The sequence below is a fragment of the Sebastes umbrosus genome, chromosome 5 (genome assembly GCF_015220745.1).
Source record: "Sebastes umbrosus isolate fSebUmb1 chromosome 5, fSebUmb1.pri, whole genome shotgun sequence".
NCBI lineage: Eukaryota > Metazoa > Chordata > Actinopteri > Perciformes > Sebastidae > Sebastes > Sebastes umbrosus.
In genome coordinates, this window is record NC_051273.1 from 10,842,752 (window position 1) to 10,866,521 (window position 23,770).

Consider the following 23,770-nt stretch of genomic DNA (forward strand, 5'->3'; position numbering starts at 1 on the left):
TGAGATAAAAATGTTCACCTGTTTAAGCAAATCCACAAGTGGAAAAATCACTGAATGTTTAAGTAACACATAGAAGAGCCACAGTGCAGTGATGAGATGCATCAAACCCATTGGGTTTCATCAAGATATGATCGTCAGCCTCGACGAGGTGACACTGTTACCTTCACTACTATCAAGTAGGGGTGTATGGTACACTTCATGGTTCAGTATGTACCTTAGTTTTGGGGTCACGGTTCGGTACGTTTTAGATAAAATAGGGAAAAAAGAAATTGTAGAAAATAACTTCCCCCTGGGATCAATAAAGTATTCCTGATTCTGAAATGCTCCATGATAAGACTCTGACCTGATCTGTAGCTTGTGCTCGTTCATACATCATATGCAGCGATAAACACTATCATTAGTTACTTTGGCACGGTCTGAATCTGCAGTGGGAGGCTGTCTGAACGCTGTGGGGGAACGGACTCGCCGTCCAGTCTTTTTTTTTGTTTCACTCCATAAATCGACACATTCGGGCGATGTCGTCGTAATTAAATGTTGTGAAGTGTATCCACAGACATACTCGACTTCAGTTTAACAGTGTTAGCATACAGTTTGACACAAATCGTCGTCCATAGAGCTTGATTAACCCTGCTAACCAGGCTAAACAGCGCTGCTACAGCTGATAGACAACGACTGGTGCGCTGCCAAAACTTCCCAGGTAAAACCTTCGCTCAAGAATTTCTGTTCCGTGCATGCGAATAGTCAGTTGTTTGGGTCAGAGGGCATACCTTGTACCTTGTACATACATCATCAATACAATTACACGTATCGTTACACCCCTACTATCAAGGAAAACATCCATGAATGCCTTTTCAGTGTTGACTCAATTTGGGATCACTGTTATCTTTCTAACCCTCTGACCTTCTTTAACACACAACATATTCTGACTGCCGAAAACAGTTGAGCTCTTTTTCCAAACTTGTTGGTCAGATTAACCTGATTTATTAATAAGGTAGATACAGTTTTGGCCAGCTGTGTTTAAGCACTCCTCAATGAGAAAAAAGAGAAATGATATGGTTGTGCTACTGCAGTATCACTGTACTATACAGTACAGCATACAAACAGCAGCAGCCCACAGCAATCTATAAAGATATCAAAAGGTGCAAAGATTGTACAAACACATTTCTAGGTCAACAGTAAAAACTCACCATGCTGTATATATAAACTGTCATAGAAGCAGCAGCATCTCGTTAGAGAGGCAATTAAGCAACATAGCCTCTGGAAGGAGAGGAGAGGAGAGGAGAGGAGAAGAGAAGAGAAGAAAGGAGAGGAGAGGAGAGGAGAGGAGAGGAGCCACAGATATTCTCACATATACTCCCAAAGCCAACACACTCACACAAACAGACCTTAAGGTTGGTCTCTCCATCCAGGCTGGCTGTGGTGATGTGACAGGTGCCATCTGCACGATCTGACGACAGCAACGCCAGGTCAGCTGGGAACGTCTCATCTTTAGCCACACGAACAATGTCCCCCACCTGGACAGACAGGTGGAAAAACAAGGTGACGAGGGTGTTGAATTCAATTCTTAGTCTGAATTTTAGTTTTACTTTTTGTGTTAATTCAACCCATTTTTGTATAAAACCAAAGTGGAAACACAGTTTGTCAACTTTTTCTCAAAGAAGACCAAGTGTTTTACAGTGTAGACATGTATGCTGTAGCAGACAAAAGAAAAGCAATTTTAGTTGGACTTCGAATAAAATAACTCACTCCTGGCAGCAAGTCTCCTGGCTGTGACTGGATAAACAAAATAAAGTATGCCTGACAAGCGTGAAAGGTTCATTTACTGATTACTGACTAAAGAACACGCGTCATTTAGATAGTGTTGCGTTGGCTCCAGACACTTGTCTGAGTTAGAGGCATATCCAGGCAGCAGACATCTCATTGCTGACAGGAGAGGTAACAGCAAGACTTGTTCATGATAATTGTGGGCTGTAAGTATGCAAAGAGCTCAATAATTGGGTACTATGGTACATCAGTGGTCTTCAGAAAAATGACGGGCTGCTAAGACAAATAATAGCAACCAGTCCAATACGGACATGAAATAAACAGTGGCATTTTTAGAGACTTATGTTATTGCAGCAAATGCATCATTCACAGAACATCATCATTGCATTTGTGTTGAACATTATGAATGCCCAAGTTTCTTTCAATCCTTATGTATAAAACAGTTCCCTTTACATTGACAACATCATGTAATATTATCTTTCTATACAGACTAGCTCTACAGAAACACCACTAGCAGCAGGAATTTAACAGCCAAGCTTGAGGTAGTTATGGCTGTTGGCTATAAGGTGCGAAAAAGCCATTTGTAGGTACCTTTAGGGTGCTTTCACAAGCCAACATTTAGTTTGTTTTAATCAAACTCTGGTACAGTTTGTTTGGGTGGTTGGGGACACAGTAATCGTGCGCTGGTGCGGACCAAAACAACTGGTCCGAGACCACCTCTCGTAAGCGGTATTGGACCGGTTGTTTTGGTTCCAAGCGAATGTGTTGGCATTTGTTGAGATGGACACAGGTAAACGACAGGTTAACATGAGTGGGAGAAGACTGACCTGGACAGAAGTCCGATGTTTGCTTGACATCTGGGCCTATCAATTTCACTCTGATTTGGTCTAGCCAAACAGACTATGATTTGTGAAAGCACCATTAAGCACAAGTTTTTCCCAATAACAAGCACAATGCTTCGCTATGGTAGAGTAATGGCCTGTTCTCAAACAAAGAGTAAAGTTTTGAATTTGAATAACTGGTATAATAAAGTTCCTTTAGGGTGTCATTTTTGCCATCTTACCCTGATGTTCTTGGATTTCGTCTGGACCAGACTCCCACTGCGAACCACAAACACTGGAGCTCCATTCACCTCGTTGTCTGCCTTGTGTCTCAGCCAGTCCTCGTAGCCCTAATGAAGAAATTCGATCAATAACCCATCACGTATAGCCAGTGACGGGAATATAGCATTACTGATCCAACAGTGGTGACGCGGTGCTGACACGACTAGTCACTGATCAACTGAAGTGACCAATAGGTGTTTAGGTTATTCCAAACACATCTTTTTATATCAAAGCCAAGTTCATTATTGGTTAGTAAATGAAGCATCCTGAATCAACTACAGCCTTTTCACATTTTCATATATTTAACATGGTGATTGATGAAATTTACACAGATGGTTCAAGTTTTCTTAATCAATTTGAATCCAACTGAATATTAAACCAAGTTGACACAAGTTGAATATCTCAAGTCAACTACAATTAATGTGACTTCAATGATACTGCATGTATGTTAGTTCCCCATTTTCAGCCCTACAAAGAGGAAGCTATCATGTGCTTGTGTTCTCACCTGTTTTATGGCAGTTACTGTGATCACAAAGAAAAGAGGCAGGCCGCTGGTGACTGGGGAAGTTGGGGTGTCTATCATTAACTGGAAACACAAATACAGAGGCAGGTTTTGCAGAGATTCAATAAGTTAGAAGTGAAACAGAAAAAAAAACAAAAAAACACCAGAGACTTAAATTGGGTGTGCCCTGTTAGAGATAAAACAAGCAAACTAGAAAAACAGAGAGAAGTGGCTGATGTGTCAAACAGGAAACCCCTTTGACTTCCCTCACAGGTTAACTGGCAGTTCAAAACCACACACAGACACACACAGACACACACAATATAAAAAGGATATTGAAAGCTTCAAATGCAACATATCCTGGAGCAGGATAACCTCACGTAAATCAGTGAAGAGCCATTTCATTAGAAAGTTTCACACTCAGAGGTTTACACATATTTCCCCAATACTCCAGTGATCTAAAAAATGAAAGCAAAAGCATCCTTCTTTGCAAATGTTTCAACAACAAAAGTTTACCTTTAAGTACTTTTTTACTGTTCATTCATTCACAAACATATTTTCAGTGATTATTTTTAGGCATTTTGTTTTGCCTTTATTGGACAATTGATGTAGTATAGAAAGACAGGAAATGACAGAGGGGCGGATATATACTCGAACTGGGGACTTTGTGGTTCTATGGTATGTGGTTATATGGGGCCACTCGGTCACCAGAGAGACCTATATAAAACATGTTTTGCAGAAAAGCTTGGCATAGTTTAGAGAAGCACAGTGATATGTCCTCTTAGTGTTACTGTGTCATTACTTACTGGATTACATTTTAACCTTCTGTTGCTTAACATTGCAACAAGAGTATAGTTACTGGCTAGAACTGCATCTACTTCCTTGTAGTTGACAGAGGCTATGAGCCAAAATGTATTTATTAATTCACATTCATAGGCTCTAGGATCCACATAAATTGTTTAGTAACTAGGGCTGTCAAAGTTAACGCGACAATAACGTGTTGAAGCAAATTCATTAATGCAATTGATCTTTTGGAGGTTGTAGCAGGCTCAGTTTTCAAGCTAGAGTGAAGATGTGAATGAAAATGGGTTCTCTGGGTACCCACAAGTCAGATAAAAAATATGTGATTAATTTGCGATTAATCGTGATTAAATATTTGAATCGATTGACAGCCCTATTAGTAACTATAGACAAGTAAAAATCTCTTCTGGAAACGTGGCAAAGTTTAAAAAAATCACTTGTATTAACATTATATGCAACAAACATTAAACTCTAAGAAACTCTAAGAATTTACATAAACTATAATGTGTCCAAGACAGTTCACAACAGGTATCTAGGAAACCATCGAAAGCCATCTAAAAACGGTCAAATTGACCATCTAAGAAAACATCATGTTCACAATGTCAGGATGAAAAGAGGCCCTCCACTCAGTGATTTGAGACTAAGCTGACTTCAGCTTCACTGACAAGTTGAGTGGGTGAAAAGAGAGCCTTTTTAGACAGAGTCAGGTCGATTGCTCTGGCTTCACTACACAGACCCAAATAAATCAGGAGAAGGCTGAAAATTTGAAAGCCAAATCCTACTTCAGCACATGCTGACTGATGCATAGTGAAGGCCTAACGCCTTCATGCCTAGGGATGGCTGTAAAGACACACACATTACTTAATGGGTAAGTGTAATGTTTTAATACAGAGGCAGACCTGTCTTTCGCTACTGGTCCCTAGAAGTCGATGAGTCACTCACTTTCTCACACAGACACATACATTTGTATTTACGGCAGGAGAACTGGGGTCGCACTTGTCTCGTCACCATCTGAGAAGCAAACATGCACCTGCAAGAAAGAATTGTGTGTGTTGCTGCATTTGTGAGTGTTATTACCTGTACAAGGAAGATAATGAGAAAATAGAAGTTGGCTATCCTTCTGAACTGCTCAAACAGATTCTTGGGGACAAAATTCCAAACTGTGTACTGAAAGAGAAAGAAAAAAGCAACATTAGAACAAAGACTAAGAAAAGGCTATTTAAGCAGAGTATCTGTGGGTTTCAAAAGGACATATTTGAGACTCTTTTAAACCCTCATGAATGCTAGACGGGAAATAGATACAAATATACAAGGCAGGTAATTATTTGTTGAAGTATATTAAGTTTAGTAAATCAGACATAAAAACCATGCTTGTCATATTGCCGTACTAATCCTGTCACTGCATGGCTGACAAAAATATTGACGATAAATAACTTAAGTACTGAAGAAATCATTTTAGGTCTTCTCTTCAGACAATGTATTTTCACATTTTTTCATACTTGCTGCCTCTGTCAACACTGCACATTGGTAGCTCCAAATAAAACGAGTATGTAACATGGCATCAGTAAATTGTGATTCTGATCTAGAAGTCTTCTGGTAAGCGGAAAGGAGTACACCCAATACCACGTTCTCCAGACGACTGCTGTTTAAGAGACTGTTGTTGTTTTAATTCATCACTTCCTGTGCATGTTCTAGATAGAACAGCTGATGGAAGAAAGGATTTTTTTTTCTTTCTGCATAGCTTTTTAACGACCTGCTTTCATCTTACTAAGGTGAAGTTCATCACATTGGTGCACAGCTCCACCAAGAATAACCTCGTTCTTATTTGAGCTGTTTCTGTCTCTTAAAAATGCACAACTTAAAATCAATTTAATTCTGATCCGGGTGACTTAACCCTACTGTCAATCATTTAATCAACTGCCGGATCAATGACAGTCAGCCTCTTTGGATTATTATCCTTTTGTCCAGTCAATCCTCCAACTAACCTACTAATCCCCTCACCAACACAAAGCTTTTTTGTCTGAGTTGATCCTGTTATCAACAAATCGTGCTTCAGCCGTTATCTCTCTCCCACCACGCCAGAGCTCTAAATATTTTTTTTAACGCTGGTCAAGCTGCCAAAAATCAGTTTATTTGTTTATAACACTTTTCCTTCAGCCATGGTTGCTGCCACTGCTCAGGCTCATGCAAAAGGGCATGGTTCATATCTTTAAAAAAAAAAAATGCCTTCGTAAAGAAATAGTCAGTGCTTCCATCACTCATCTGTTTTGCACTTCTGGCTAAAGATGCAAAATCCCAACATGGTACTTTTGTGGTGATGACACAGAATTTGAGAACCTGATTGTGGCAGTTAGGGCTAGGGCTGTCAAAGTTAACACGATAATAACACGTTAATGCAAATTAGTTTAATGCATTAACGCAACTTGCAATTTTTAGGTTGTAGCGGGCTCAGTTTTGGCGAGTAAAAACTGTCATGGCCATTTTCAAAGGGGTTCTTGACCTCTGACCTCACGATATGTGAATGTAAATGGGTTCTATGGGTACCCACGGGTCTCCCCTTTACAGACATGACCACTTTATGATAATCACATGCAGTTTGGGGCAAGTCATAGTCAAGTCAGCACACTGACACACTGACAGCTGTTGTTGCCTGTTGGGCTGCAGTTTGCCATGTTATGATTTGAGCATATTTTTTATGCTGAATGCAGTACCTGTGAGGGTTTCTGGACAATATTTCTCATTGTTAATTTATTTCCAATAATAAATATATACATACATTTGCATAAAGCAATCATATTTGCCCATTCCCAAACCCAAATCTCCCTTTAGTGTACATTTTGAAAAGCTTAAAAAATGTGCGATTAACTATGGACATCAACTGACTTAAAAATTTTTTCAAGAATAACATTTTTATCTTGTTTAATTGTGTAGATAATTAAGCAAACCATATCAAGTGCAGTAAAGAATGACATATTGCCTCATTTTGACTGACTAGCATGAACTCCTGTAGTGATAATACCATGGGGAAATTTCCAATACTGGCTTAAACAACATGTGGTACCTTGGAGGAGATGATTCTGTTGTCAGCAAAGCGTTGCGGTACGTAGTGACCATGCTCGGGGAAACGGTTTGCTACATAAACCGTCCTGGTGTCACTCTGATGAGGGGGGTCAAAGCCCTGAGGGAAGGGAGGATATATGAGAAGAGAGAGGGGAGAGGGGGGGGTGGGGCAGGGAAAAGGGACAAATGGAAAATGTGGGAAAAGGAGGGAAAACAGGTTACTTACATAACAACTCTCTTAGTACATTCATTGTAGGCATCTCACTTCATTTTTCTTTGCTGATTTAAACAACTCCAGTTTATGTCAAAGTTATTTTAAGAAGTAGTTCAAAGCTACTGCATTTTCGGACAAAGATAAATGTTGACCTCCTTTCATGTACACTAGTGTAGAGCTGAAACAATTAGATTAATCAATTGACAGAAACAACTATTTTTGATTATCAATTAATAGTTTGAATCACTTTTCAGGCAAAAAATGCAAAAGATTTACTGGTATTGGCTTCTTAAAATGGAATATGTTGATGTTTTTTCAGTTTTATATAATTGTAAAGTGAATATTTTTTGGATTGTTGTTGTTTGACAAAACAACAGTGGTGCAGTGGTTAGCATTGTCGCCTCACAGCAAGAGGTTCAAACCCGGCTTGTGGCCCTTCTGTGTGGAGTTTGCATGTTCTTTTCGTGTTAGCGTGGGTTTTCTCTGAGTTGTCTGGGTTCTCTGGTTTCCTCCCACAGTTGCAGGTTTGGTTAAATGTTGACTCTAAATTGCCCGTAGGTGTGAATGTGAGTGTGAATGATTGTCTGTCTCTATGTGTCAGCCCTGTGATAGTCTGGCGACCTGTCCAGGGTGTACCCTGCCTTCACCTAATGTCAGCAGGGATCAGTTCCAGCCCCCCCCCGCAACCCTGAATAGGATAAGCGGTTACAGACAACGGATGGATGGACGGGTTTGACAAAACAGCAGGTTGAATATCTTAACTTGAGCTTTGGAAAATGATTTTTAGTCTTTTTTTCACAAGTTTAAAGCTTAAAGGTGCTAAATACGAAATTGAGAGCATTTCTATTGCCTCTCAGCGGCTCTCAACATGGCGACGGCGTGCCGCGGCATGCAGCAGCTAAACAGTGCAAACAATGCAAAAGTGTTGACAGAGCTAACAGTGTTAACCTGAGGGGGGAACTAGAGGATGGGTACTACGTTTCCACGACAACGCCGTCGACTGGGATGTCTTCATCAGATGTAAACGCTGTATGAGAGCAGTGCAGAGTGGCGGCCGTGAGCTAGCCAGTGGGGCACGCTCACATGCAACATGCATTAAAAGCACGCGCGGCCGGCCCGGCGATGACAACAAATCGAGGAGAAGCTCTGATTACAACACACACAGTCTGTTTACTGCTCAGGTAGACATTACTCCTCTATATCTTTACATAGCAAATAGTTTGCTGCTATATTAATGCTCTGGATATTGAATTCAACAACTTTTTAGGCCCATCACTGAATTCAAACCAGAACGAAGAAGAAGCCCTGCTCCAAAACATTTAATATGTGTACATTAAAAAGAGTAAAAGTATACCAAACTACACAAAAAGGGCACAAATCAGCACAACGTTCATCACAGTTTAGTCACCAGCCTTGTCACACTGTTTTACCCATAACCACAGAAATTAAGCAACATTTGGGTGATGAGCTGTGGTTGTTTAGCTGGAAGGTGGCATTAAGAGGAACAACACTTACCGTGAATTCAATGAAAACACTCGAATATTTTTAAAATTTAAATCAGATGTGGTTGTATCAGCATAGTTAAGGAACATTTCTGAATGTCAAAAATGCAAAAAAATGTAATATCTTAAGCACTGGTTAATATCAGAGAGGTTATTAATATTATAATGTTGGTCATTTTTCATCCAGTCATCTGCAGACCCAAAAAAAAGAGATGCATTTTTCACTTCGCCGTCTTACTTAGCTCTCACATAACTTTCCGGTACTGTCCTTCTGTGTCACACTCGACCCAACTGCTATTCTAAGAAGGTTAAAGCAAGCAAGTGCTTACAATCATTTGCAAATGTTCTATGACGTAAGTGCAACACACACACACACGCACACACGGTGGAATGTATCCGGGCCACGTCACTCACTCCCACACAGATTCACCTCTGTTCAGTCAGGGACACATGTTAACTATTACTGCCTTTCTATTTCACTCTCTTAGGCTCTCCATCTGCTGCTGCTTTTGTATTGTTTATTAAATAAATGCACCACACCTAACACTAATACTGGGGTCAAAGAAGTATTTATCAAAATAGCAATAGCAAGAAAGTCTCGTCTCTTCCTCTTACTGATATTGTAGCTGTTAGCTTCATTAGCGGTGCTATTCTTCAATAAAAACAGGTCTAACAAACCAGATATTGAAAGATTCTGCTGTATTTGGTTAAACAGTAGCCTAAAAAATCCCAAACATCTAATCAAAAGTTATGGGGAGATACAAGTAACGTAAATATTTGTGAAAAAAGTTTTATCAGCTTGAAGTATGACACTTTACTTCTATTTGTATCAGTCTTTGAACACAACTCTTGAATATTTTAGGGGGAAGGTCAACTGAGCATGTATGCTTAACCATGAAAAAAAACAAAACCTTTAAAGCAACATCCTGCATCACAATCTTACTGTATAGCTGCACATATACAGTACTGTATTCATAGTAGAGCTGTCACAGTTAATGCAATAATAAACCCCTTAATGCAAATTTGTTTTAACGCCACTAACTTCTTTAATGCATTAATGCAATTGATCTTTCGGAGGTCGTAGCGAGCTCACTTTTAAAGCTACGTAGAGTGAAGATATTGGTATCATATTAAACTGGAAAATCTAAGGAATCCATTTGTACTGACCATGTCATACTAGCTTGTTGCGAAGGAGGTTAAATAACGCTCCGAACTTGCACTAAATTTTGGTGAGGAAAAACTGGCATGGCCATATTCAAAGGGGTCCCTTGACCTCTGACCTCAAGATATGTGAATGAAAATGGGTTCTATGGGTACCCACGAGTCTCCCCTCTACAGACATGCCCACTTTATGATAATCACATGCAGTTTGGGGCAAGTCATAGTGAAGTCAGCACACTGCTATTAATTTGCCATTAATCCTGATTAATAATGGACAATCAAGAGATTAATCGTGATTAAATATTTTAATCGACTGACAGCCCTAATTCATAGTTTAGCTCTCTACAACCAGAGTTTACTGTAGGAATCAGAAACATGTGCAATATTACCACTGTTTGTTAACACTGCTTACATTTAAACAGACATTAAGTAACACAGTATTTTAAAGCAACCTATGAAACCAGTAATTGCAGACGCTGACAGGCCAGGAAGCGAGTTTTGTAAGCCAGACATTATCCCCACATCTTACAAAGTAATTGTTGAGTCACTGGTGTTGATCAACAAGCTATTTCATCCCCACAGATGGAGGGTAAACATATTACTTAAACACATTTACATGGTTATTACTGTAAGAACCCTGATGGTGGTTGTTGGAGGGGAACATTTCTCATTCCTTTTCTCCACCCAGTTTTTCAGACAGTCTGAGGAGTAGGAGACACCACATCAATCAGATATGCAGCTTTAATGTAGTAACTGTTGTCCATGCTTATAATGGCACTTCACACTGAAAAGATCCAACTCTTTAAAGAGTTTCTGGTTCATCTTGTTGAACTAGAAAGTGGACATACTGAAGACTGTTTACATCCAGGGTCATTCAAAGTGTATTATACATCTACAGAACAAGACCAAGACCAGAGTTGGCTGATATGACAAAATGTTTCTATTGGCTAGTGTCACCTCTGCTACGTTATCTCTGGTCTCTATCATCATGAGCAAAGATATGCGTAGTTAAAGTGATCCAACTGGCTCATGTCTGATGCAGATATGATTTCCAAATGCAAGCTGAAGAATCCACACAAAGAGATCTGCAAGTAGTCAAATAGGAGTCAAATTTGCCATAACTTTAAAGAAAATAAAAAGCCTAATTCTAATTTTTTTTCTGGCAGTATAGCAACTATTTCAACGTGGCTTTCTTGTAAAAATTCTGCGCAGCTGAAACCAGACTTTTTATTTCATCCCCTGACTCTCTTGCCCCCATCAATGTGTAGGCCAACAGGTAATTACTCCCTGCATACAGCCTACAAGTCCCACAGTGCCTTGGGGGAAATCAGTGCCCTGAACAATTGCCGGGGCAACAGACTAATGCATCACAACCAAGCCAACGCACTGAGTCGTATCACAGACTAATCAGAAATGGAAAGAGGGAGAGAGGAAGACACATAAAGCAGAGGTTCTTAATTTGTTTTCAGCCAAAGACCCCTTACAATATAGAGACTATTATCTATCAAGAACAAGTGGTAAAGAGAGGGAGAGCTGCAACACAAAGAGTAAGAGAGAGAGAGCATTAGACTGTGTGTAGTCAGATGCGGTAGGTGCTGCCTTTGACTGTATTACTGATGACAACAGCGAACATGACTACAGGCATGCCAAAAAGATATCTAACGACATGAGGCACGAAATGAGTAGCCTGAAGCAGAGCTACAGATGATACGGAACTTAACAATTCTATCAAGGGTGGCATGGGCTAGTTAACTATCAAATGTTTTTTTCTGCTTTATTATAGTGGATTATTAGGGGTTGCTTGCTGCAGCAATGTCTGAAAATGATCCTGAATGAGACTGTAAAAGTGTTCTGTTGGATGCATAGTATATGTAATGTTATAAATACCAACTGACATTTATCCAATTACACTTCTTACATCATCACACGGCTATAGTTTCTTTTCACTTTGGCATAAAAACCTTGCAGAGACTGAAACCTGATTAAGGCAAGGAAGTGATCATTTTATAACCTCTAGTTTTGTTTTGTTTTTCAAAATTACAATCATGAAGATAGCCACTTCTTTACCAAGCAATGACAATACTGAAGAACTCATCTCTCCTTAGTGCATTAAAGTAATATCCAAAATCCTATATCCGTATCACGCCTTGCTGCTCAGAAGTTTTAGATTAGTGAAGTATGCCTTTGGGAAATCAAACTCAAAACACAACACTAATAATGTATCACTAAAGTTATGAAAAGGATGATTCTTGCATTAAAATACACATCTCAGATGTCCTGAACATGTGAGATGCCTTTTATACCATGTGGGCATGGACCAAGATGTGCTGCCTGGGAGATCAATGTAAAATTTGTATATGCTTTGGGAAATGGTCAGCAATAATAAATATATATATATATATATTTCTGGGGGTCACTCTACCTCTGAGCTCCCGAAGGCTGTGCCATCGGTGTAAGTGTATTTAGATTAGATCCTGATGGGCAGGTTGGTACCTTGCATGGCAGCCTCTGCCATCAGTTTATTAATGTAGGGATGCACCCAGCCAACTCTTTCTGTTTCCCTATAGGGATACCTGGGATTTGGGTATCGGCCGATACAGAGTACCGATCCGATACCAGTGTTTTTAAGCTGTGTGGAAGTGACTGGGATCATTCTTGAACACGGTATACATTTACTGAATTGCTATTTATTATCAAAATAATAAATTGTGCAACAACAACTTGGTAAAAAATCTTCAAAATAAACAGGAATTACAATAGAAATGTATACCGTTTTTAATAGAGCAACAAATTGGTCAAAACTTAAACAGGAATTAAAATTTCAGTATAAAATGTATACTGTACATAAACATAGAATTTAATTGAATAGATTGGCTCCATCGTCACCGATACCCGATTCAGCTATTCGAGTCAATATCGGCCCGACATCCGATCCGGTATTGGTGCATCCCTCAATGTGTGTGTGAATGGGTGAATGCTGACATGTAGTGTAAAGCGCTTTGAGTGGTCGGAAGACTAGAAAGGCACTATATAAATGCAAGTCCATTTACCGTTTACCATAGGAAATACTAGAGAGCAATCTTGCAGAACAGGATGTCAATGGGTTTTCCCAGTTGCTTGAACTGTAATTATAGAAGGCCTGGGTCTTTTATGATGTAAATTCCATTACTAGCATGATGTCAGCGCTGCTGGCGGAAGAAGACTGACACTAAAAGCCTGTCACACTGCCGATTTGGACTCTCCCACGTTCTCCTCCTCCGTTCAGGTTAAGGAACAGTGAAGGAACTGATAAGGAATATGTGAGGGAATAAACATCACTGCAGTACCTTCCAGTTGATTTAAAAGGTCAGACAAATGCCCCCCCGACAAACTTTTTCATTAGGCCAGTTGCATTTTAATTACACTTTTAATTAACTGGTCAGTTATATGGGATGGGTCAAATGAACGAAGCTATTTCAAATTAGGAGGAGGCTACCATCTTTGGAGTCTAACTCTCTGTGGTGCTCTTTCAAAGAAAGGCCAAAATTAACCTCTAAAAGCGGAAGGAAAACTTTTTGTACAGATTGACAACCCTACAGCTGAGCAAAACTCATTCCCAACTCAGGGACTAGGACATGGGAGCTAAGAAACACCTTAACATTGATTAAACTCACTGGCTGTGGTGACTATTTGACCAATGTGTGACTAATCTCATAACATACACTCATCCATGGGCATGCCCCCCTCACGTGCTCACACACCCTTAACTACCAGTCACACGACATTCATTTACACTGTATGTCATTGCAGGGTCTTATCCAAACTTTGGCAAACACAAATTACCACAAAAATCCTATCATATATGCGCCATTGCAGCATGATTGAAACACAAATCATCCATTCCTCCAGCATAACTCCAAACTTAGTATATGTACGATGTCTGAACAATTAGTTTGTTGTTCACAACAGATTTGAATCTCTCATTCATTCATTCAATCAAATTGCACGTGTTTTGGCACACATGCAAAATAGTAAGTACAATTGTCTACAGTTTGCACAATAACCACCTGCACGTCTTGCTGATCAAAACTAATGAGATTGATTCTCAGTGAAACTGTCATAATCTTCACAACTTCTTAACATTCTTTCATCGTTTGAGCCATCACACACAAAATGATCAATTCAATTATCAAAATCTGTCATACAGCTATGTTCCATATATATCTATGACACTGTGTTATGTACTGTGAGGAGATACAATTAGTTGATTTTTACTGAAACCACAGGTTGTTTTGTTGGTGCAAGGTTTGCTTTTTTGGCATGGATTTCATTTTGTGGCAAATCGTCTGTTCACTGTATATGACTTTACATGAAAGCTCAAAGGTGAATTTTCTATTTATAATACATGGATCACATTGCCACACAAATACATTTACTGTATACACCTGTACATATCCTGTTCCCATGTACTACAGTATTGTACAGTATTGACTTTTCCCAGCAAACTTTGACCTACTGTTGAAATGGGAATCTAAAAAGCTCCATGTGATTAGGGCTGCACAATTAATTGAATATTAATCATGGTCACAAGTTTGGCTTCCCACAATTAAATGAACTTGATCGCCTGCGATATTGACGTTTAAAATGCAGATTCTGCTCATAGAAAACGCTGCAGCATATCAAATCAACATCGTGCAAATCCTAATTTGTACATCAACAGAGATGCAGCACAGCATGGAAGTGAAAACAGTGTTTATTTTGATGTGAAAGTGCAATAAAATATGTTGTCGCTAAAAATCAATGAATAATCACGATATCAATATTGATCAAAATAATCGTGATTATCATTTTGGCCATAATCGTGCAGCCCTACATGCGATACACGATATCATTCAGCTAGACAAAACTGACATTCTGGTATATTAAAGTAAGTAGTCAGTGTCAATAATAGAATAAAACAGAGATTTGTATATAAGAAACATTTCCAGGGTTAACTGAAAACATCTCAACATTTTGACCAGTACGACTCACACGATGACAAAACCACTTTTCATTTTGGTGGCCAATTTACTGACACAATGACTAGGTTTTGAAGCATGAATTAAATCTTTTGGGTGAGTTACTATACCTTTTGCAAACATGCAATAAGAGTTGTGATGTCTCATGAAACAGTTGTGACAATTGCATATAAGAGACTGTTAAGACTGTTTTTTGTATGTATTTCATTGTTTTTATTGGATTGTTTTCCACTGTTTGGTTAGTTTTTCTGCACATTTAGTGTACTTCTTGCTGTTGTTTAACTTTTGTTGTATTTTTAAAAATTATGTTAGTTTAGATCTTTCTTCCTTTTTTGTTATTGTTGTTTTATTCTCTTGGGGTTGGGGTGGGTGGGGTCCTTTGTATAAGCCTGTGGCTTCTTGACCTCTCCATTTCTTGGTTTTGCTTTTTTTCATTGACTGGATTTTGTGCAGTTTTATATATGTGCAAATAAAAAAAAAAAAAAAAAAAATTTGGACCAGTACAGCTCACACAATGACAAAACAACTTGACACAATAACTAGGTTTTGAAGCATGAATTAAATGTTTTGGGTGAGTTACTACCTTTTGCAAACATGCAACAGAGTTGTGATGTCTCATGAAACAGTTGTGACAATTGCATTTAGAGACTGTTAAAACTGTTTCAGAAAATGAGCCAAAGCCACTGAGAAAAACTGACAGGACTCATTTGCTTGACATTGACCAGTATTGTCGTTTAACTGCTCTACTTGTTTGCTACCTTTGCCTATTCAAGGCGTCACCTCACAGCCATGTTTGTAGGCAAACAACAGGTGATTACAGCAAATACAGCAGGATCTCTAAGCACATCTAATCATTCAGAGTTTAATTTTAGCCAGTGCATACAGATTTATACTAAGAAATTAACCATAAAAACATGTTAAAATAAGAGAGGCTTAACATACTGTAAGTTATTAATGCTGGTGTGTTGAGACTAATATCTAACCAGCTGTTAAAGTGAGTTTGTTGTCTCTCTCAAACACAAATAAACAAGTCGCTATGAGTTAAGAGAGGTGTGTGGTAGCAGAAGTTAAGAGTTAAAGGTTGATGAAGTGGAGTTAGCTAACTTTACCAGAGTTTACACAGTTAGCCACCTAGCTGGTGATGTTTTTATAACATTAAAAAAGAGACATATGTGGTTAAAAAAGAAAGCAAACTTCAAATGAACTCACAACTCCAGTTTAAACTCAACCTGGGTGTGTTTGTTGTTTATGTTTTAACTATCTTACTAGCCCACAGTGAGCTAATGTTACCTAGCTACACCTCCACCTGACTGCGATACACAAACAACTATGTTTCAGCTAACTGGCTAACGTTAGGTTTCACAATGTTATCAAAAATAAAAGTTTATACATCTTTCTGTGTCTTGCTGTGAGCTAATGAGAAAGGTAGGAGAGTTAATGTTTACCAGCTGTTGTCGTATCCACCGTAGCATCCTTAACAAAATAGCCAGCACTAGCCCAGCAGCTAGCAACTAGCCAATTACTCCCAACAAAACCGTCCCGAAAACATAAAGATCTCCCCCCAGAAAGGCAGCTCTTCTCGGCCGCATTACGCGACACGTCCGTGCAGTGTGGAGCTGTGCGAAGAAAGAAAGCCGGTCCTTCCCATATTCCGCAGGTAAATGTCGGATAAAATGATCCTCTGGTAAAAAGTGACAGACGGCTGTGCCACAACGGAGGAGTCCCAGAGAGCTACTCTCTCTACATCTCTGCTCTCTCTGTGTGCCACGATCAGTTTCCTCTCAGCCAGCCAGAAACACACACAGCTCTGAGTGAGCAGCAGACACTGGCTGCTCTCTAGCGGCCTCTCAACGCCCCCTCTGCCTGTCTGCACTCACTGATGGATGGATGGATGGATGGATGGATAGATAGATATAGATATTTAAATCAATATCCTCCTCACAAACACTAACCATACACGCACACTTATCTTTTTTTATATATTTACTGTATTGTTATTGTTGTTATTATATATTTATCTTGTCCTAATTGTTTTGTTATCACTATTATGTAGTCATATTATTTCTTTATATTCATTTTGTCTCTAGGTGGAGGCTTCAGATAAGCACAGTAGGTTTTTTTTGCCTTTTCCTGCACTGTATATTATTCATTTATTTTTTTTGTTATGTTGTATAGTCTTAAATTGTGCAAAACAAATAAACAAATAATGGATGGATGGGTGGATGGTTGGGTGGGTGGATGAATGGATGGATGGGTGGGTGGCTAAATGGATGGGTGGGTGGATGGATGAATGGATGGATGGGTGGATAGGTGGATGGGTGGGTGGGTCGATGGGTGGATGGATGGATGAATGGATGGATGGATAGGTGGGTGGGTCGATGGATGGATGGGTGGAAGGGTGGATTGGTGGGTGGATGGATGGATAGGTGTGTGGGTGGATGGATGGATGGATGGATGGGTGGAAGGGTGGATGGATGGATGGATGGATGGATAGATGAGTGGGCGGATGGATGGATGGGTGGGTGGGTGGGTGGATGGATGGGTGGTTGGATGGGTGGAAGGGTGGATGGATAGATGGATGGATGGATGGATGGGTGGGTGGGTGGATGGATGGGTGGAAGGGTGGATGGATGGATGGATGGATGGATGGATGGATGGATGGATGGATGGATGGATAGATAGATAGATAGATAGATAGATAGATAGATAGATAGATAGATAGATATTCAAACTTTATTGCAGACTCAATGTTCAGATAAGAAAAAAGAAAAAAACAACAACAATACATTACATATAATACATTACAATACAGGGAGCACTATAAAAAGTCATGATTAAAAGATATTAAAAATATAAATATTAAAAATATATATATACATACATCAATACCTTACATGTAAAGAACTATACCAGCTGTGATTGGTACTGTGTTGTGCTAAATCTGATGTTAGACAACCGCAAGATTATGTCATTCTCAGAGTGATTAAGCGGGCATATAAATTTGTACATGAGATTTCTTAATACAGTTTGAAAAGTATTTATGCCTGCAGACACAAACATTTCACTTGCACTGGAACATCTTGGTCTTTTTCGTAATATTTTCATTGCATCATTTGTCCTCCTTCGTTCGACAGATCAAGACTACACTACACACAGATAGATAGATAGATAGATAGATAGATAGTTCTGCTATGTACAATAAAGGCGTGTAAACTAAGAACTAGGCTGAATTACTAAATGGTGCACTGTATAGCAATTGGTTTGTGGTAATTTAATTGCAATTTTGTTTTGTAATATGGAAATATGTACTACTAAATCAAAGGGGCCATGAATAGGATGTGCCATTTTGACATTTCATTTTCATTATTGTGATACTCAATATTTTCTTACACCCCTAAAAAACTTACAATCAGTTAAAAAAAAAAAAATTAAGATGAGTAATAATTGTGGAGCACATGAGACATGAGTTCAAGTGTTGTTGTTGTCTTCTTCATACTGTGCTGAATGGCCCTCAGCATACACCACATATACTGTAAATGTACTGTATATATTGTAGTGTCGCTATTGAATTGCAGTGTTTATTGCATTGCAAATTGTTACTGCTGTGGCCTATACACCAAATAGTGATAATGCAGGGCTCTGAGTCATATCTAGATTGCTTACTAGGCACTTTTATACTCTTTGACATAAAGCCAACAGAGTGGAGAGACTGAAAGTGGATTTGCTTACTCTAAATGTGTTTTAGATATCTTAATCCAGAGGGGAATTTGTTTCTCATCTCCTGCAGCAAGTCCTAAGCTGAAAAACTCGGCCTTTTCACATTAACTTATGCCCCCTTGCACATTCAAGTCCTCTCATTTTTCCTTGATCGTGTGACTCCTTTTCAGAATGAAAAATTATCAACATAACCACATAGAACTAGAGGCAGGCCCTTAGATAGAACCCACAAGGCAAAAGAAGGAGAGGGCGGCCCAAGAACACTTGGCGCAGGGACCTTGACACGGACATCAAACAGAGCGGGCTGACATGGAAACAACTGGAGAGGAAAGCCAAGGACAAAAGACTTTGGCGGACTGTGGTCAACGGCCTTTGCTCCATAAAGGAGCGATAGGCTTTGAATGAATGAAACATAGAACTAGAAATAAAATGGAACTTCTACAAAGGAAGTCTTTTAGTGGCTAAAGTATGCATTTGCCTTTTATAACTTTCTTCTAAACCTCTCAGCGATGCCATCCAGTCCCCCTGTTGTCCCAGGATTTCTCTTGTAAAGCATCTCACGTAAAGTGAGGTCATCCTTGCATTAGTGTCTCTCTTAGTGTCTCTCTCCCAGTGATGAATCCATCCTTGTCCCTTCCCTCCTCGGAGGCTGCAGTACATCCCAATCAGTCAATAACGTATAGACAATAAATGATGCCACACAGGGAGGATGGGAAATGCTTAGACTTTTAAATATCTAAATCAATATATGGAAGGTTTGGCTATACAGTGCGCTTTCTAAATTGATTCAATGTGCTGTATTTGAGTGAAACAGTAAAGTGCTTCTCTCTCTTTCTGGCCAGCAGAATGACGAAGTGAAACATACAAATGTATTTGCATGTTTTTGCATCGTTTACCAACACTCACGTTTGTTCCTTAAGGTGCTTGTGTGACTCAACTCGCCACCACACGAAACCCCTTCCTACTGGCCTCTCCATCGTAAAAGAAGTTTTTAAAGAAAAAAGGGCAAAAGCAGTGAAGCTAAACCACCAACACACATTTATCTCCAGGATTAGGAGCTCTTTAGGCCACTCTGTGAGTCAGCAGAGCGAGGCACTGAGTGTGCCACAACATCCTGGGTTCAAGTCCCACTCATCTATCACATACAATAGGCCAGTGTCACGTGCCTTTTTGTGTTTTTCTGCTGTATATCCAGCAAAAGCAGAAATGTCATCTTAAAAAGACAGCTTTACTCTGCAAATCCTGTGGGTAATCCGCTATCTGTCTGTTTATATGTGAGCCCAGCGGTCCTACCCATGTGACTGTCGGGGTAATCTCTAGGTTTCACTGTTTTACATAACGTCACTGCAGCAGCAGCAACATCTGGGAGCTCCTACCTAACAGCTGGATTGGATACAGTATGCTAGTCTTTGATGTGAGAGGTTGGCGGGGACGTGCATGTTGTTTAGAGATGAAAGCCTCACATCTCTAAATGTTAACTTCTTCGGGGACTGATAACCCTGCTAACTCAGAAGTAATCTCCAAGAATTACAAGGTTACAAGGCAACTAAAAGTAGTGATGTTTTGTTTGAACCAGACCAAGACATTCTCTTGTCAGAAAGAAACATCAACTTAATCCCTCTGTTTGGAGTTTAAAGGTGCAGTGTGTAGGATCTGGCGGCATCTAGCAGTGCGATTGCAGATTGGAACCAACTTAAACTTCTTCCATATGCCAAGCGTGTAGGAGAACTATGGTGGCCAATGCAAAAACATGAAAATGCAAATGGCCCTATTTAGAGCTAGTGTTTGGTTTGTCTGTTCTGGGCTACGGTAGAAACATGGCAGCCAGCTCCGTGAAAAGGACCCGCTCCATTTGTAGATATAACGGGCTCATTCTAAGGTAACAAAAACACAACAATTAACTATTTTCAGGTGATTATACACTGAAGAAAAATACATTTATTAATATTATATTTCATTTCTGCCAATAGATCCCTCTAAATGTTACACACTGTTCCTTTAATGTAAAATACTCAAATATTCAACATCCCGTGAGCCATACTCTTGTTTGTCCCTATTGTTTATGTCTTACAATCATAATTTAGTTATAGGCTTCATCACAAAGCATAAGTCAGATCATGTATTGTGGTCCTGCTCAGTCGCTGCTGAATGAAATGCTGCATGCTTAATGCTTAACATCTCTGTGCCTCAGACAGTAGACTGTTGGCCAGTGATCCATAATGCCCTTGATGTCTGTCATGGAGATGGATGGCGAGGTACCAGATAATGTCTGGCGGCCTTCCCAGCTCTGTATTGAATTTAATTTCCGTTATACGGCAATCCTACAAGTGCTTTTCATATTAAACGCCGTAGCCCAACAGGTTGATATTATTCACCATACTGCATAGATAAGGGTGGAAATCCTGCATCCGTGGCCTGTGTGCTAGGTTTGTATGTCATGTCACATTGGGCGAAGGTGGGGTACACCCTGGACAGGTCGCCAGACTATCACAGGGCTGACACATAGAGACAGACAACCATTCACACTCACATTCACACCAACGGGCAATTTAGAGTCAGCAATTAACCAAACCTGCATGTCTTTGGACTGTGGGAGGAAACCCATGCTAACACGAGGAGAACATGCAAATTCCACACAGAGGGCCCAAGCCGGATTCTAACCTGCGACCCTCTTGCTGTGAGGCGACAGTGCTAACCACTGCACCGTTTCAGTGGCAGTTTATGAAATGGGCTGTTTTTTTCCTTGGTTTTAACATTGTAAGACTCAAATTTACATCCAGGAGCATATGATAGTGTGTCCTCTTTTGTTTTCTTCGGTCCTGTGTCTCCTCAGTCTCCATCTTTCATGGTCTCTACCGTTGTATCTGTGGTACTCAGCCGTAACTCTGCATCCGTTGAATGAACAGCCAATAGGAACGCTTTCTCTCTCTCTCTGAAATGACCTGTGATTGGTCAAAGTCTCCCGTCAAGGGCTAGATTTTTAAAGCCTGAAAACAGAGCCATGAGGAGGTGCAGAAGTCTAGTTTTCTCTCAGAACACTTGAATTACAATATGCTGAAAGGTTATTATGGTATTTTTGCCCAATGATGCCAAAAACATTTTGCCAACTGCAGGTTTAACATGAAGGATTAACATGTAAGCAACACTTTGATATATGATTATTTCCCCCTGAAATGTAGTGGAGTTGATTTATAAAGTAGCACGAAATGAAAAGTCTTAAGTAAAGTAGAAGTACCACAATTTTGTATTTAGGTGCAGCACTTGTGTAAATCTACGTAGTTGCTTTCCCCCACTGCTTGTGGATATGATGACCAAACAGGTAGATGCATTCATTATTAATTCAATTCATCTATAGAAATCAAATATGTTCAGAAATCTGTGTAATTTAATTGCAACACAGCCTGTAAAACCTGCAATACAGCAAGTTATGCTGCAGATATCAGGATATTACCAATATTCCAGATAATATCTAGGCTCATACATTCATATTATATTGATGTATAACTTTTTACTAATAAAACGGTTGTTTAGCATCAATTTACACCTCTAAGCAAAATCCCTGCATCTTTACCATTTAGCATCCAAACTTGTAAAAACCTATGCTGTATACATTTTGATGCAAGATGACTGATGGCTGACAAGATATTATTACTGATGATTTATTAAATGCACAGTTGTACAGGAAGGAGAAACTCCAGTACTCTGATTTAAAATATGACCGTCAATTCTACGTCTCAGTATTGGACTTAGTATTGGAGTTAATCCAGGCCTGTTTAACCATACTGTGGCTGATCCTCTTGGTAAATACACCAGCACTAAGTGGCTTTCAATCATTACCACCAAGTACCTCTAATAGTACTAATAGGCTTAGCACAAGTTCTCTGTCTCTGCTCCTACTGTATGTAACGGTTGCTTGCTCAGGCTTCGGCTACCACTGCATACTGTATGTGTGTATATTAGTGTCTGTCTTGTTGCATTAGCATGAACATCTGTCTCACTGTGGGGACCGGGGAGCCAGGCTGAAATGGTCGCCCTGCCTCTTAGGGAAATAGAAAATAAAATGGATTGGCTTTTAAACCGGAAAGCTGAATCAATATCAATTGACCATTAGACTAGAATAAATAAATAAATAAATAAATAAAAAGCTGCTTTCAAATCAGGACAAGCATTTAAGGCACGCAAAATGAAGTAGTTTAGTGTAGTTTTCTAGATGTTGAACAATGGACTTCAAGAAAAGCAGAAATAGGGATTCTGGAAATTATCAATGGGAATTATTGACATTGTATTAATAACAATAATTGTAAATTCATTGGTCCAAAGTGAAAGCTGTTATGGTTGGAGATCTGAAATGTGGTGTGAGTCTCCCTCTTAAGGACAAACTGAGGTGTTACAACTCTAAGACGCAATTTACAGTAATGCAATTTGTAAAATGCAACACGAGACATTGAGAAAATAACATTACATTTGCAAAACTCAAATATTTCATTTAGATATATGTGTGCCAATGTGTGTGTATGTCTACCGTATGTGTGTGATTGTGTGACTCCAGCTTACATACGATTCCTGAAGGCAGTTGGTCACAACTGGGTGAATCACTGCAGCTCTACTGTCTAGGTATGTTTGTGTAAGTGTGTGTGTGTGTGTGTGTGTGTGTGTGCGTGTTTGTGTGTGTGTGTGTGTGTGTGTGTGTGTGGCCAGGTGGGTGGTATTGGGTTTCCTAAGGAGCTACTAATTCCTCACCTAACACCCTGACCTCCTTAGTCTGTGACCCGGAGAGGCAGGAGGAAGGCAGCTCTTCATCCACTTCACTGGACCTGGTCATGGATGACAAATTGTGTGCCTGTGTGAATGTCAAACGGATCACCGTTGAACGAACCTGAATCTTTATGAATAATCCACGTACAGTGCAGGGAGGTTTCTCCTTTCACTGAGAAGAGGCAGAAGAAAGG

General features: G+C 39.6%; 1 protein-coding gene across 6 annotated transcripts in view; it reads right to left on the reverse strand.

The window, feature by feature from the left end:
- The window catches only part of atp11b (ATPase phospholipid transporting 11B (putative)), a 59,509-nt gene extending 42,530 nt beyond the window's left edge, over positions 1 to 16,979 (reverse strand). For 3 of the 6 annotated variants that reach the window (XR_005206979.1, XR_005206980.1, XM_037770160.1), the window contains exons 1-6: positions 16,550 to 16,979; positions 7,232 to 7,348; positions 5,248 to 5,337; positions 3,373 to 3,453; positions 2,828 to 2,935; positions 1,386 to 1,514 (exon numbers count right to left, since the gene is read on the reverse strand). Coding sequence is in view for 4 of the 6 variants with exons in the window: in XM_037770160.1 (XP_037626088.1) it covers positions 1,386 to 1,514; positions 2,828 to 2,935; positions 3,373 to 3,453; positions 5,248 to 5,337; positions 7,232 to 7,348; positions 16,550 to 16,576 (552 nt within the window). In the remaining 2 variants the exon portion in view is untranslated. The remainder of the gene's footprint in view (positions 1 to 1,385; positions 1,515 to 2,827; positions 2,936 to 3,372; positions 3,454 to 5,247; positions 5,338 to 7,231; positions 7,349 to 16,549) is intronic. The other 3 variants (XM_037770158.1, XM_037770161.1, XM_037770159.1) reach the window with 2 other exon arrangements.
- Between the last annotated feature and the right edge of the window lie 6,791 nt (positions 16,980 to 23,770).